Source organism: Equus przewalskii, chromosome 29 (genome assembly GCF_037783145.1).
Source record: "Equus przewalskii isolate Varuska chromosome 29, EquPr2, whole genome shotgun sequence".
NCBI lineage: Eukaryota > Metazoa > Chordata > Mammalia > Perissodactyla > Equidae > Equus > Equus przewalskii.
This window is the reverse complement of record NC_091859.1, coordinates 46528150-46543850: the sequence shown is the minus strand read 5'-3', so window position 1 is coordinate 46543850 and position 15701 is coordinate 46528150. Positions and strand designations below refer to the sequence as shown.

General features: G+C 47.4%; 1 protein-coding gene across 34 annotated transcripts in view; it reads right to left on the bottom strand.

The window, feature by feature from the left end:
- The window catches only part of PPP6R2 (protein phosphatase 6 regulatory subunit 2), a 100177-nt gene that overhangs the window by 11696 nt on the left and 72780 nt on the right, over positions 1-15701 (bottom strand). For 27 of the 34 annotated variants that reach the window (XR_011534503.1, XR_011534504.1, XM_070599300.1 and 24 more), the window contains 7 exons: positions 13387-13524; positions 11772-11837; positions 10002-10114; positions 9503-9616; positions 7571-7697; positions 6315-6467; positions 1142-1345 (listed from right to left, as the gene is read on the bottom strand). Coding sequence is in view for 32 of the 34 variants with exons in the window: in XM_070599300.1 (XP_070455401.1) it covers positions 1142-1345; positions 6315-6467; positions 7571-7697; positions 9503-9616; positions 10002-10114; positions 11772-11837; positions 13387-13524 (915 nt within the window). In the remaining 2 variants the exon portion in view is untranslated. The remainder of the gene's footprint in view (positions 1-1141; positions 1346-6314; positions 6468-7570; positions 7698-9502; positions 9617-10001; positions 10115-11771; positions 11838-13386; positions 13525-15701) is intronic. The other 7 variants (XM_070599312.1, XM_070599317.1, XM_070599314.1 and 4 more) reach the window with 1 other exon arrangement.

The window sequence follows — 15701 nt, the reverse complement described above, 5'->3', positions numbered from 1 at the left end:
TATCCCACACGTGGCCTCACTATGTGGATGGGGACCCTGCTGGCTGCACAGCCCCTGCACGCTCCCACCCGTGTGGCTCTCATCATTGAAACTGCCTGTCCCTTAGTGTTTACCCTTGGGCTGTGATCCAGCTCAAGCCTGCACACCACAGGTAAAAAGGACACTTGTCAAAGGCAGGCAGGAGTGAGGTCTCTGACCAGACACCTAGGGGCCCCCTTTCCAAGCCTCTGTTCCTGTTGTCCGAGTCTCGTAGCCAGCCGAGGGGCAGGGCCGTCCCCTCACAGCCCTGGCCTTCTCGGGGAAGCGTTCACAGGTAGGCTCCTCAGCACAGGGAGGGGGTTCTGTGCTGCTTCTTCCTGCTCCCGGCACCCAAGACCTTGCTTCCCTCCTCTCTTCTTCAGCAGACACTTACTAAGGCCTACTCTCTCCTAGGCACAACACTAGCTGTTTTGGAGAGAGAACAAGACCCAGTCTCGGACACCTGGTGTGTGCCTGCTCACAGCCCAGGGAAGAGCCATGTGAGCGCACAGCTGGGTAGTGGTCTCACTGGTGGGCTTTGTGTGAAGTGCTCACGGACAACTAGGAAAGTGCCAGGTAAAGAAGAAAGAGAAGAGTGTGCATGGAGGATTCATGCCCACAGTTTCAAAAAGTACAGAATCCCAGACAGTTTCCCCATGAAATGCATTCTCTCTCTTTTTTCTTGCATACTCCCGTCACGGCCTCATCCTGAGAACAGCAAACCCAACATGGCAGAATGCCTGGAAGGGGGAAGCTCCAGGGCAGCATCCAGCTGGCTCCCTCCCGCTTCTGGTGGGCTACAGCCCACAATGGGCCAGATCAACGTGGTGCAAACGTTCCTCCCACGCCCTCACTGTACTAGCACTATGGCCCTGGCAAATGTGGACACTTTCTTTGTGATTTCCTATCTCATGGATAAAAGGAGGGCAGCAAACCCATGTCACAGGAGAGTCAGAGTAGAAAAAGCACAAGGGCAGGGCAGGGAAGGCCACAGATGGCTTGCTTCAACATTAACATCCACACAGGCAAGGCAGGGCTCAGCACACAGGACACACAGCGACACACAGAGCCCGCAGCGACACACGGGACATGCAGCAATATGGAGGACACTGGCTGAACTTACATGGGTCACCATTGTGTTCTCGGGGTGGCCGGCGGCAGGCTGGGGGGCCTCTGAGTCCCTGTTCCCAGGCAGAGGCTCAACCCTGCTCTGGGGTCCACTGGCTTCTGCCCTGTCCTCCTGGGCAGTATGGGAGAGAATAGCGGCTATGCATAGCTCCACTTGGAAGTGCAGAAAGTTATTCCAGGTATACTTAAAAAACAGGTCCTGGGTAGACAGATGAAAGAGGAAGGTCCTCAGACTGGTCTTCTGATGACGGGCCCACAAGAGCTAGGGGCTCACTGGTGTCCTAGCACACCATTCCCACAGGCTGTCTCCTGGCTGTCTGATGGCCAGGCAGATGCTGAGGGCATTTCCTCAGGATCGTCTCTCTGTTAGGAACCTTTGCAAAGAGCCGCCTGCCCTTCCCTCTCCAGTCTGCTGCTCTGTTTCTGTCTCATTAATCTCTGCTCTTATCTGAATACTTCCTGTCTGTTTATCCCTTTGTCCTTAGATGCTTAACTCATTAATTTTTAGCCTTCCTTCTTTTCCAGTGTGTTTTTAAAAGGCTGTACATTTCCTTGTAAAATCCACTTTAGTTAAATTCTACACATCTTGTAGTATTTCTGTTATTCTTCCTTTATGATTTTGTCTTTGACCCATGAGTTACTGGAATCTGTGTGTTAAATTCTCAAATACCTAGCGACTCTATGGAGGAGGGAACATGAAATCAAGAAGTGCACACTCCCCAAGGGAACCTGGAGGAGCCCAAACCTAAGCTGCACAGGCTGAAGCCCAGAGGAGGCCAAATACAGACAGCTGCACCCCTCTCCCACAGCCTCTTCCAGACTGGGGCGGGGGACACAGCAGCCTGGCCCTGAATCTCTGACCCCTTAAGCCAGTAGGGAGGCACTAGTAGGGTAGGGTGACACAGGCATGCCTATCTGCGCCCCCATGGCCACCTCACACAAAGCAGCCTGTGTACCAGGCCCTCAGCTACCTGCACAGGAGGAGGAAGGTGTGTGCAGGGTGGAAAGATGGGGCAGGGGGATGGGGTATAGACTCCACCTTGGGATAAGAGTTTGGGCCCCTCCTTCACATCAGGGAGTTGGGGATTTGGATAAAGGCAGGAAGTCCACCTGACTGACACAGTTCTCCTACACAGAAACAGTCTTGAATCCTGGCTTCACCTTCGCTGCCTGTGTGACCTTGAGCGACCTTGGAGGTGGCTTCACTGTGTTACCTTATCATCAACACAGAGTCACATCCACCTCCCAATAAAGAAAAGCCCAGACCAGACAACTTGACTGGTGAATTCTCCCAAACATTTAAAAACGAACTGACAATACCAATCTGTCTCAAATTCTTCCAAAACTTTGAATAAGAAGGAACACTTCCTGATTCTATGAGGCCAGTATTACCCTGATACCAAAGCCAGACAAAGATATCAAAAGAAAACTATGGACCAACATCCCTTATTAACACACATGAAAAATCTTCAACAAAATACTAACAAACCAAATTCAGCAGTGTATTAAAAAGATTGTACACCGTGACCAAGTGGAATCTATTCCTGGAATGCAAAGATGGTTCAACATACAAAAATCAATCGATGTATTACACTGTATTAAAAGAATGGAGGACAAAAATGACATAATCATCTCAAGTGATATTGAAATAGCATTTGACAAAATTCAACACATTTTCTTGATAAAAACATTAACAGACTTAAGAACAGAAGGAAACTTCCTCAACATGATAAAAGGCACCTATGACAAACCCACAGCTGACATCATACTCAGTAGTGAAAGACTGAAAGCTTTTCCTCTAAGATCAGGAACAAGGCAAGGATGCCTGCTTTTACCTCTTCTTTTTTGTTTTGTTTTCTTTTTAGGAAGATTAGCCCTGAACTAACATTTGCTGCCAATCCTCCTCTTTTTGCTGAGGAAGGCTGGCCCTGAGCTAACATCCATGCCCATCTTCCTCTACTTTACACGCAGGACGCCTACCACAGCATGGCCTGACACACAGTGCCATGTCTGCACCTGGGATCCAAACTGGTGAACCCCAGGCTGCTGAAGCAGAGCGTGTGCACTTAACCACTGTGCCACCAGGCTGGCCCCTCACCACTTCTATCCAACACAGTACTGGACGTTCTAGCCAGAGCAAATAAACAAGAAAAAGAAATAAAAGGCATCCAAACTGGAAAGAAAGAAGTAATATTATCTCTTTTCACAGATGACACTACCTTACATGTAGAAAATTCTACAGATTCCACATAAACTATCAGAGCTAATAAATAAATTCAGGGAAGTTTCAGCATACAAAATCAAGACATAAAAATCAGTTGCATTTCTATACACTAACAATGAACAATTCAAAGAAAAAAATTAAGAAAATAATTCCATTTACAACACCATCCAAAAGAATAAAACACTCAGGAATAAATTAAACCTAGGAGGTAAAAGACCTCTACCCTGAAAAGCATACAACACTGCTGAAAGGAATTAAAGACCTAAATAAATGGAAAGACATCTGTTTTAATGGATTGGAAGACTTAATTTTGTTAAGATGACAATGCTACCGAAGGCAATCTACAGAGTCAATACAATCTCTATCAAAATCTCAATGGCATTTTTTTGTACATATAGAAAAACCCATCCTAAAGTTCATATGGAATCTCAGAGATCCCCCAAACCCAAAACAGTCTTGAAAAAGAAGAACAAAGTTGGAAGACTCACACTTTCTGATTTCAAAACTTGCTACAAAGCTTCAGTAATCAAAACAGTGTGGCAGGGGCCGGCCCTGTGGCCGAGTGCTTAAGTTTGCACGTTCTGCTTCAGCTGCTCAGGGTTTCGCCAGTTCGGATCCTGGGCACGGACATGGCACCACTCATCAGGCCATGTTGAGGTGGCATCCCACATGCCACAACTAGAAGGACCCACAACTAAAATATACAACTATGTACGGGGGGATTTGGGGAGAAAAAAACAGAAACAAAAAACAGCGTGTCACTAGCATGAGGACAGACATACAGATCAGTGGAACAGAAGAGAGTCCAGAAATAAATTCTCACATATATGGTCAACTGATTTTCAAGAAGTGGCCAAGACCATTCAACGCGGAAAGGACAGTCTTTTCAACAAACGGTGCTGGGAAAACTGGATATGCACATGCAAAAGAAGGAAGGTGGACTCTCACCTTATACTACACATAAAATTTAACTCAAAATGGATCAAAGACCTATTAGAGCAAAACCTATAAAAGTCTTAGAAGAAAATGGTGAAAGCTTCATGACAGTGGATTTGGCAATGATTTCTTGGATATGACACCAAAAGCACAAGCAATATAAGAAAAAAAGATAAACTGGACTTTATCAAAATTAAACACTGTGTGTGTCAAAGGACACCATCAAGAGAATGAAAAGATAACCCACAGAATGGGAGAGAATATTTGCAAATTATATATCTGATAAGGGTTTAATATTCAGAATATATAAAGAGCTCCCACAACACAACAACAAAAAAAGCAACCTAATTCAAAACTGGGCAAAGAACTTGAATAGACATTTTTCCAAAGAAGATATACAAATGGCCAACAAAAGCACATGAAAAAGTGCTCAATATTCCTAGTCATTAAGGAACTGCAAATCAAAACCAACATGAGATATTACTTCACAACCATTAGGATGGCTATTATCAAAAAAGCAGAAAACAAGTGTTGTTGAGGATGTGGAGAAATTGGAACCCTCATACATTGCTGGTGGGATTACTATATGACCCACCAATTCAACTTCTAGGTATACACTCAAAAGAAGTGAAAGTAGGGACTCAAACAGATATAACCATGTTTATAGCAGTATTATTCAAAATAGCCAAAGGTGGAAGCAACCCAAGTGTCTCTCAACCAATGAACAGATAAAATGTGGTCTATTCATACAATTGGATATTATCCAGCCTTAAAAAAGGAAGGAGATTCTGGCACAAGCTGCAACATTGATAAACCTTGAGGATATTATGCAAAGTGAAATAAGCCAGTCACAAAAGGCTAAATACTGTATGATTCCACTTCTACGATGCACTTAGAGGAGTCAAACTCATAGAGACATAAAGTAGAATAGTGGGTGCCAGGGACTAGGGGAGGGGAAGGGGGATTGACAGCTTAAAGGTCAGAGTTTCTGTTTGGGAAGATGAAAAAACTGTGGAAATAGTGGTAATGGTTATCCAACACTGTGAATGTAATTAATGTCACTGAATTGCTCACTTAAAAATTATTAAAATGGTAAATTGTGTGATATATATTTTACCACAATAAAATAAAAGTAAAAAGGGGGGGAGGGGAGAGAGAGAAAATATTTTTTTGAAGAGAGGAAAAGGAAAGGTCTCATAATTGCCCCCGATCCATATCTGGGATTTTACAGTCACAGTAGTGCCCAACTGACTTCTAAATGCTGGAAGAACTTCGCAGGCAGTTGGTACCTCAGGTCCAGTTCCAAGGCAGACTCCTTCCGGGATTAAGATGTAAATTTCAAGAAATTTCAGCTTCCTGGGAGCAGAGGCCCAAGGACAAGGCCCAAGAGAAGCATGGGGACTGCATCTGCCCGTGGTGCACACTTATGGCAATGCTCCCTTCCCAGCAGCACACTCCTTCCACAGCAGAGCCTGCTGTCCACAGCCAGTGTTGCTCTGCTGTCACTCAGACTCCAGACACCCAGGATGGCTGAAGGCAACTGGGTGGCAGAAGCTGAATGGAGGGGCATTTCCCACTGGCTTTGACAAAAACTGCTAGGTGACCTTCCACTGTGGGACACCAGGAACTGCTCTTTTAGGGCATTTTATGGTGAAGAGCTACAATGAAAGTTCTATCTTAGGTCAGAAACCAGAAAGAAGATGGATCATACTACCCCACTCCCTCAAAGAGGATTAGAAATCTGCCCTCTGCTTTCAGGGAAATTCTCTGTGAGCCTGCACCGATGGGAGTCCACTGTCATTCAAGCCTGGGGTGGGTCCAGGAAATGGCTTCTCTGCCCAGACTGTGCCTGTTCTAGGACTAAACCAGAGCCTCCCCTTGGGCAGACCCTCATCCAGGTGCTGAGGGCCAGCTGCCTGCCTTTGATGGACCCTGTCCTGCTGCACCTACCCTGGACCATGCAAGAGACGTGGACAAACAGGCAGGGCTGGCAGTGGTGCCCACTCACCAGCAGCAAGCCCATGGTGTTGAGTCGGCAGAGCTCCTGGTTGATGCTGGGGGTGTTGGTGTGCAGCAGTGCAGCCATAAGGCGGGCACCATGCAGACGGGCATTCCCCAGGGGCTCCTCCAGCACACCGATGGTGGTCAGGATTGCTTTTTTCTGCAAACACAGAAGCCCTGCCCAGTTGGAGCCTTGCTATCAGCGTGGCCACTCCTGGCTTCTCTTAGCTCAGGTGCCAACTGCTTAAAGGGCCAGGGCTGCTACTCCATGACATGGCCCAGCCTGGGGAGAGTAGGGGTGTGTGTGTGGGGGGTTCCTCTAGGCCACACTGCCTGCAAGAGGAAATGAGGAATCACTGGGGTTAAGAACCTCACTGCTCCCCTCAGGGCCTCCCCAGAGAGTGAGTGAGGGTAGTCTGCTGCTCCCAGAAGCCCAGGGCATTCTGGTCTCAGCCTGCCAGCCCAAGAGATGTGTCCAAGATGGGGTTAGCTCTGTCTAGGGACACAGTCTTGGGACATCGAGCTAACAGACACCCCATGAACACTCTCGGAGACTGATGACAAAGTCAGCCTTGTCAGACTGGATGCGGGTATTTTCTGATCCTGCCCATGTAGCAGAACACATCTACTTTTTCATTAATGAATTGTTTCAGAATCCCTGCCTTCATGAAGCTTACTTTCTAGTGGGGGACGCAGACAATAAGCAAGTTGATAAAGAGATAGTACAGCAGATCATGGTGGGTGCTAAGGAGAAGCACCAAGGATAGGGGAAGAGGCTGTGACTGGGGAGAGGGGCTCACAGCGGGTGGGAGGGCAGCCCTGGGTGGCAACTGAGGGACTGAAGGTGCTGAGGGAGTGAGCCCAACTCAATGCGAGCCAAGCACTGCTCAGAGCTTCTGAAGTGAGCAAAGGGCCTCCTCTGGGACCCCGTGACCCTTGGCTGGGTGCCCCCAACTCAAAGGCAGGTCTACAGTGAACTCTCGGGCTCTCAGGAGACACCCTATTTCAAAACACAGGAGTCACCTGGGGGACTGCAAACTGTCCAACTCCCAGGCCTCACCTAAGAGCAGAGATGGCCAGTCAGTAGACCGGGGTCTGAAAACACGCCTCTGGCATCTGCCTGGTGGTTCTCAAGTCAGGGTCTGGGAACAGCAGTGTTTGAATGTATTCACTCATCCTAGATACACTGTGGGGTCCTCTGCTTGCAAATCATGCTAGCCTACAGTCTCCAAAGTCACCCAACAGCTATTTAAGGTCATCTACCTTTGGAGGGCTGAGCAGAAGCTGGTGGAAGTCCTTCAGCCGTGGCTCAATGCCGTGCAGGATGCTGCCACTGACAGTGCACAACCTCTCCAGTCCCTGAGAAAAGGAGTCCACCAAGCCCTCTGTCCTGTGGATGAGGAAAGCAGAAGATGCAAACACAGGGGACATCTCCACTCACGGCTCAAGAGAGGTTTGGTGACTGGTACAGAGAGAAGAGAATGGAGCCAAAGGCCTTAGGAAACATTCCAGCCAAAAGCGCCACCCCTTGGCGGCGCCCCAGATGGCCTGGTGGCGCGCCACACTCACTGGAACCATCTCTGCTCCCCTCCCCCTGCTCTGAAAATACTCACCCTTGTCCCCACTCTTCAGCTGAGAAACAGCAGACAGGACTGACCCCCACTTTCCCTCTGGCTTTTTCTAGCTAACCTCTCTGAGATCTTTATTTAAACACTTTTTCCAATTATTAAAGTAATACATGACCATTACAGAAAAAAAAACTTTAAATAAACAGAAGGATAAAAAAGCTGTTTTCCTAATTTTTATGCTGTCCCACCAGTGCAGACAAGGGTGGGCAAAGCCCTGAGAAGAGTCCTCACTTCCTGCAGAAAAGGCCCAGGCTGCCTGGGCTCATGAAGATAAAGAAATCTGTACTCTGGAGGCCTAATGAGAGGAAGCGATGATAGCATCATAATTGTATTTTTAGGTAATAAACTAATAAGTATATATTGGGTACCAGAGAAAGAAAGAGAGAGAGAAATTGCTAGTAATCTTATTACCAAGATTAAACCAATTTCTTGTCATTTTCTTGTTCTTTAAAAAAAAAAGTAAGGGCTATCAGTATTGGGGGCTACAAAGAAGTCCCCTCCAGCATAGGAAATAAGGGAACTGTAGTCACCTTGGGAGTCAGAGCACTCGCACAGCAGGACGGACAGAGCAGACAGAAGCACACATGCACACACCCCCACACACCACACACACCCCACCACACACACACACCATACCAAAAACACACACACCAGACACACCACACCACACCCCCCAACACCCACACCCACACACCACACAAACACACCATATCAAAAACACATACATCCACACCCACCACACACCACACAAACACACCATACCCAAAACATACACACACACTACACAAACACACCATACTAAGAACACAAAACATCACATCCACACACCATACCAAAAACACGAAACACCACACACACACACCATACACACACACTCCACCACACCCTACACACACACACCATACCAAAACACACACACCCCACACCACATACACACACCCACACACCTCATATACACACACCAAAAACACACCACACCCCCGTCACACACCATACCACAAACACACACGCCACACACACACCCCACCCACACACCCCACCCACACACCCCACACCAAGAACACACAAACCACACACACCCCACACCCCACACACACCCCTCAAACACATACACTACACACACACACCCACACACATACCCCACATACCACACCGCACCACACACCTCAAACACATACACTACACACACACACCCACACGCATACCCCACATACCACACCACACCGCACACCACATACAAGTGCTGTGGGGACTCATTGGGACAGCCCTTGGGGAAACCCACTGGCTGTATTCTGCAGACGTGCCTATAACACTCTGCAAAGCGGTGATACTAGGTGCCTTCAGGCTGAGGTGGGAACACCATTGATGGCGAAGCTCAAAGGGGACTTGGCCAGAGCTGTAAAGTTTACCTTTTCAACAAGGAGAGTCTATCCATGAGATTACTTGCATAACTAAAAATTAGTTAAAAAACACAAACAACACACCTAGACCGCTCATTTGGGCCGCATGTCACTGAGGTGTCACATTCAGCTCTCCTGCAATGTTTTCCATGATGAGAGACACTCACCCAGCCCGCCTTGTTTCTAACAAGGTAAGTAACACCTGAGTCCCATTGACGAGGCAGCTCTCAGTCTGATCTCCGTCAAACATGTTCGTCAGAAGCTGTTCCACGCAGTCCTGCCTGTCAGACACACACGGAGGTCACTGCCTGGCAGAGCAGACACACAGACAAAAGTCCAAAGGACAGTCTCTCCTCCCTGTGGAGGAGCAACGCCCTAAAACCCAGAAGGGCTTCACTCGGGCTGCAGGCCAGGCCCCCAAGGTTCTCACGACACTCCTGTCCCTGCTAGCCCAGAATCGCTAGACCTGCCAGGAGACCCCTGGATGCTCCTCCCCTGAGAAATAGGCCCATCAAGTTAACCCTGGAACAGGGTGAGCATTTCTGAATCAGAGGAGGTGGCAATGTCTCCTGGTACTCAGAATAGGGCTTGGAGATGTCCTCACAACTCAGAAAGACCCCCAGCACCCACCCAGCCAGGCCCACCAGCGCCGCGGCCGGCACTCACGACTCCAGCACTGTGAGGAGGGGGTCTGGCTCCGGAGCCTCTTGCAGCTGATTGCCCTGCTCTCTGCCCAGCCTGACGATGTCACAGAGAGTCTGAGAAGCATTGGACTGCCTCTGAAAAGAAAAGGGGAACACAGCACTCCCTCAGGGCCAAGCAGAAATGTCAGCAGAGCCTGCCTGCTGGACAAGCAGCAGTCCTACTGCTCAGTTCTTTGAAAGATGATGAACTCTCTCTAAACTAGTTCATTTCAGAGATGCCTGGTCTGCCTTTCCACTGTGGGCATGCAGACCTGGTCAGCCTTTTCAGCTGTACTGAACTATCCCCAAGAGTTCAAATGGGGCCCTCAGTGGTCAAAAACATCAAACAAATACCACTCTATCCCTTGGACCAATTTTGAGATAGCTTGCATATGAGACCATGTTACCGACGCTGTATTTTAAATTAACAAGTAGCTCCTAATATTCAGAATGAGTCCTGCGAGCTAATGAAAACATGAAAGTTGCTACAGAGAAAACAAATGACTCAATTTTTCTAAGGAAACATGAACCCTGTGAAAATGGCATCTCTGATTCAGGGCACTTGCTGACAATGCAGGGGTATTCTGTGGGGTATTTAAATGATTATGATTACAGAGAAACTCAGCCCCTCCCTCCTTGTAGGGAGCATCAGAACACGCAGCCTCAATGTGCACGCTGTGGGAACACTGGGCTAAAGGAAGTGCTTGCACAAGTATTTGAGGGAAAAATGAAAGCAGCCAGCTTGGTTCTGTGGCCTCACATCTGCCTCTGGGCCTGGGAAAGGGCCAGTCAGCTCAAATGCTCACCCTTGTGGAGGGGCATCCTACTTTCCCAATCGGGAGCACAGAAACCCTCACCTGGCTGGCTGGCTGGCCCTGTGGGCTGACAGGAACAAAAAACAGTATGGCCAGGCAGCAGCAAAGGCTCAGACATGACTTTGCACCACTGGTCTCAAAATTGCTGAGGACAGCATGTATGTTTAGTTTTGTCATGCATAGAGAAAGGCCTATTAGGAGATACCTCGAATTCTCAACAGTGATTACTGCAGGGAAGGGGGAGAGGGCCGGGAGAGGAAGCCCCACTGGCACCTCACATGCTTCTATATTGGCAGAGGGGGGCTTCCTCCCAGAGTTCACACCCTTGTAAATCCCACCTCCTTGAGCATGGGCTGGAACTAGAGAGCAGAATACAGCCACAGTGAGGAACGCCACTTCCAAGATGAGTTTACAGAAGAACGACTTCTGTCTTGCTCACCCCGACAGAAGCCAGCAGCCACAGTGTTAGCTGCCCTGTGGAGAGGCCCACATGGAGTGGAGCTGAGGGCGGCCTCAGCCAGCAGCCCTCAAGGAACTGAGTCCTGCCAACTCACTGGTGACCCTGGAAGGGGACCTTCCCCAGTTAGGCCCTGAGATGACGACAATCTTGTGAGAGACCCTGCTAAGCCATGTCCAGATCCCTGACGCACAGAAACCGAGATAAAAAAAAATACTTGTTATAAGTTTTGGGGTAATTTGTTATTAGCCATAGACAACTAACACAGTTCAGTTTGAATTGTTTTTTATAATATGTATGTATTATTTAGTAACAAAAAGAAGTCCAGAAGTCAGTGCTCAATTAAAGGAAAATCAGTATCCAACTGGTCCTCGTCTGAGGAAAGGAATGACTTGCCCCTCAGACAGCAGCAGAGGGTGCTCGCCAGCAGCCCAGAGCATGGGCTTCTGCCAGAAGGTGGCTCTGTGAGCGCCATACTCACATCTTCATCCTGACTCGGGTGGATCAACTCCACGAGTCTCTGGATGATCTTCTCTTCATTAAGCCACTGAAAGGGAAAAAGAGGCCTGTCAAGGATTCTGTTCACATCTAACTAAAGTGGAAAGAAAGTCCTTCAGGGCAGCAGAAATCCATGAGCCATGTTCCAGGGACAGAGATCTTTGCCCAACCTGTGTGTCCACCAAGACCCAGAAAGAATAAGCAGTAGAAGAGGATAGGTGTGCGTGTTAGCTCAGGGCCAGTCTTCCTCAGCAAAAAGAGGTGGATTGGCAGCGGTTAGCTCAGGGCTAATCTTCCTCAAAAAAAAAGAAAAAGAAAAAGAAAGAAAGAAGAACGTGACCAAATTCTAGAGTGATCCAAAATTTAAAAAGAAGGGAATCACCATCTATATATCCTAATGGTGCAGACTCTTAAACATACACAAGCTGTGTCTTCAGAACATCTTGGAAGACAGAACGAGCTGGAGCCTGGAGCCACCTGAGTGCCGATTAGGCTCTCCCAGTGCACAGCCTGCCTGGACATGGAGGCCCAGGTAAACCTCTGTTCCCTGCAGCATCAGGGCCTTTCTAAGATCAAGAGGAGCAAAACAACTCTGCTGAGACAGCAGGAGCATTAAAGTCAGGCCTAAAGTGCTCAGTGCTGTTCAAGGTCCAAGGACAATGAAGTCCCAGGCAGACGTGGGTCATGCCTGGCTCCTCCATGACACTCCCTTATCCAGAAAGGGGATAATCTACCCCCACAGCTGCCCAGCATAGTTAGTGCAGGCTTCCCACTACTAACAACTGCTGATGTTTATGCTGTGCTCACTGTGGGACATTAGCTATTGTGATTAATTCTTAGTGGGAGGCTGCTCCACATGAGTGAAAACTGCCACCTTGATGACAACTGTCATCTGATTCCAGGAGCTGGAAAAAGGGGAAGAAAGACCAACAGTTTATTTTAACTTGCATTACAAACAAAACCTGCCAAACAACAGTGAACAGTCTGTCCAGCACTAATTTCCTGAGCTTCTCCGGGTTGAGAACCCTCCACTCTTCTGGGAAAGCCCTCAGGGAGTCACAGCAGCTCCTCTCACTGTGAACACCTTCAGGACACACTTGTGCACAAACTCCAGGACAAGCAAGAGGCCAACTCTGGTCATTGCAATTTCTCTGCATGGAATCCTTGTCAGCTAGTGCTTTCCTTACAGAGCCAGCATCTGACTGAGCTCCTGCTCTGAGACCACAGGGGTACTGGGGTTGGGGAAGGTGGTGAGGAAAGCCCATTTCTGCTTCTTCACAGAGCAGGAGGCCAGAATGTATCAGGGGGAAGAAGCAACCATTCTGCTCTTTGGTTTTGAATGGACTGAGGCAGGACAGGAAAAGGTGCAGACTCCAGATCCAGCCTCGAATATAAGCCTTCACAAGAATTCTGATGATCTCAGAGGGAGAAAATCATGTTGGATGGAAAGCTGGGAGCACTGGGCATGCTGGTGCTCTCTGAGCTCCTTCACTCAATTCCAGCCTCCTTGTGCTAGGCACTCACTATGCGCTCGGAAAATCTGCAAAACACATGCAGACAAGGAGAGGGCTCTGGAGAAGAGGGGCCCACACACTCACGTGCAAAACCTCCTGCCGGAGCCCAGCTGGCTCCACACAGCTGATGAGGCGCAGCAGCAGGTCCATGAGGGCCGAGGTGCCGATGTGCTTCAATACCAGGCTGATAAATTTGTCCTTCCTCTTCAAGAACACAATCACCTGAAATCAAACACGTCCTGATGGGCAAGCAGGGGACACCCCTGATGACCACGAGACGCTTCCCCCAAGAACTCTCATGAGAAAAGTTTTCAATTATATTGAGCATAAATAATGGAAAGACCTAGAAAAAGCTGTAAGAAAAACCTCTCCAAGGACAGGGAGAGACCTGAACACAGGAAAGTCCTGAGGCAGGCAAGGAATGTGAGGACCCCAGGCTGATGGAGGTCTGCTATGCAGTTGAGACTTCGTGCCAACACGACACAGATATCCCGAGTGAGACAGCACAGGCTGCTGTGCAGAGTGACCATTCAGTACACACTGGCTCAAGCTTTTCCAACAGAAATAACTGGTACAGACAGAGTGGAGCCAGGAGATGGTCATCGCCGACAGCCTCTGGACCTAGGACTCAAACCTGAGAGTATAGCACATGAGACAGCTGCTTGCTGACAGGCCCCAAGAGTGGGTGAAGGGACAGAGGGCTGAGATTTTTAGAAAAGAGGTGGCAACATATGGCTGGCTGGTGACCTGCTGACAAGATGTGACAGTTAAGCAGGAAGCCACAGGGGCTGGGGCACAGCCTTTAGCACTGATGCAGTGGGCTGCTCAGGAGGCAAGTCCTAGGTGAGAGTGGAAATGGAGGTAGAGAAGCCTGGGTGGAGTCCTTCTTGGCTGCACGTCTGCAAGTTCAGCTCAGCTAAGCCATAGAGAAAAGTGCCTACATGTCCAAACCACTGTGCTGAGGTGGACCCAGGACTCTACTGGGGACAATGAGGGCATGGAGAAGGCCCACTCAGCTGTGGGGATCTCAGCCACACTCATGTTGAGACAAGAGGAAAGAGAGGAGGAAGAAGGAAAAGAGAGGGGACAGCAGGAGAGTGAAGGAGGTGAGGAAGAGGAAGGTTCTTTGCAAAGAGTGATTAAATTCCTGGAGAGAAGATTAAAAAATAAAACAGAGAAGGCTCCAACAACAATATCAGGAATGAAACAAGAGAGATTACTATAGATCCCACCAATATAAAAACTATTATGAAAGGTTATTAGGAACAATGTTGTGCCAATTTATGTAAATTTAGAAAAATTAAAAATTTTCCTGAATAACACACTTACCTAAACTGACAAAAAGAAACAGAGAATCTGAATAGTTCTAGAGCACCAAAAGAAGCAAAATCTATCAACAAAAGCTTCCCAATACAGAAAATTCCAGCTTCTAACGGCCTTACTAGTGAATTCTACCAAACATTTAAAGAAAATAACCCCAATCTTATATAGACTCTTCAAGGGAACACAAAATGAGAGAATATGCCCCATATCATTGTATAGGGACATAAAACCTTGATTCTGAAAACCTAATAGGGCATTACAAGAAAAGGAAATTATAAGTCAATCTCACCAATGACCACAGATGCAAAAATTCAGCAATATGAAAGAGAGCATAATATATCACAACCAAGTTGAGTGTATTCCAGGAAATCAAGGTTGGTTTAACATTACAAAACCAATCAGTGGAATTTACCATTAACAGACAGAGAAGAAAAATTGTATGATCAACTCAATAGATACAGTAAAAACATTTGATAAATTTCAATAACCATTCATGTTATAGACTAAAAAGACTAAGAATAAAGAAAATTTCCTTACTCTAATTTAAAAAAAAATCTATAAAAACCCCACAATAAACATCATATTTAATTGTAAAATGTTGGGGCCGGTCCGTGGCCGAGTGGTTAAGTTCGCACGCTCCGCTTCGGCAGCCCAGGGTTTCGCCAGCTCAGATCCTGGGCGCAGACAAGGCACTGTTCATCAGGCTGTACTGAGGCAGCATCCTGCATGCCACAACTAGAAGGAGCCACAACTAAAATATACAACTATGGACTTGGGGGTATTTAGGGAGACAAAGCAGGGGGAAAAAAAAAAGATTGGCAACAGTTGTTAGCTCAGGTTCCAATCTTTAAAAAAAAAAAACTGTAAAACGTTTGAAAGCTTTTCCTGCAAGGTAATAAATAAAACAAGGAGGCCCACTATCACCACTTGGATTCGATATTGTACTCAAGGTTCCAGCCAATGCAGCAAGGCAAGACAAAGAGACAAAAGGTGTAAGAATTATAAAGGACAAAATAAAATTATCATTAATCACAGAAGATATAATCTGGTACACAAATAAAACAAAAGAATATAAA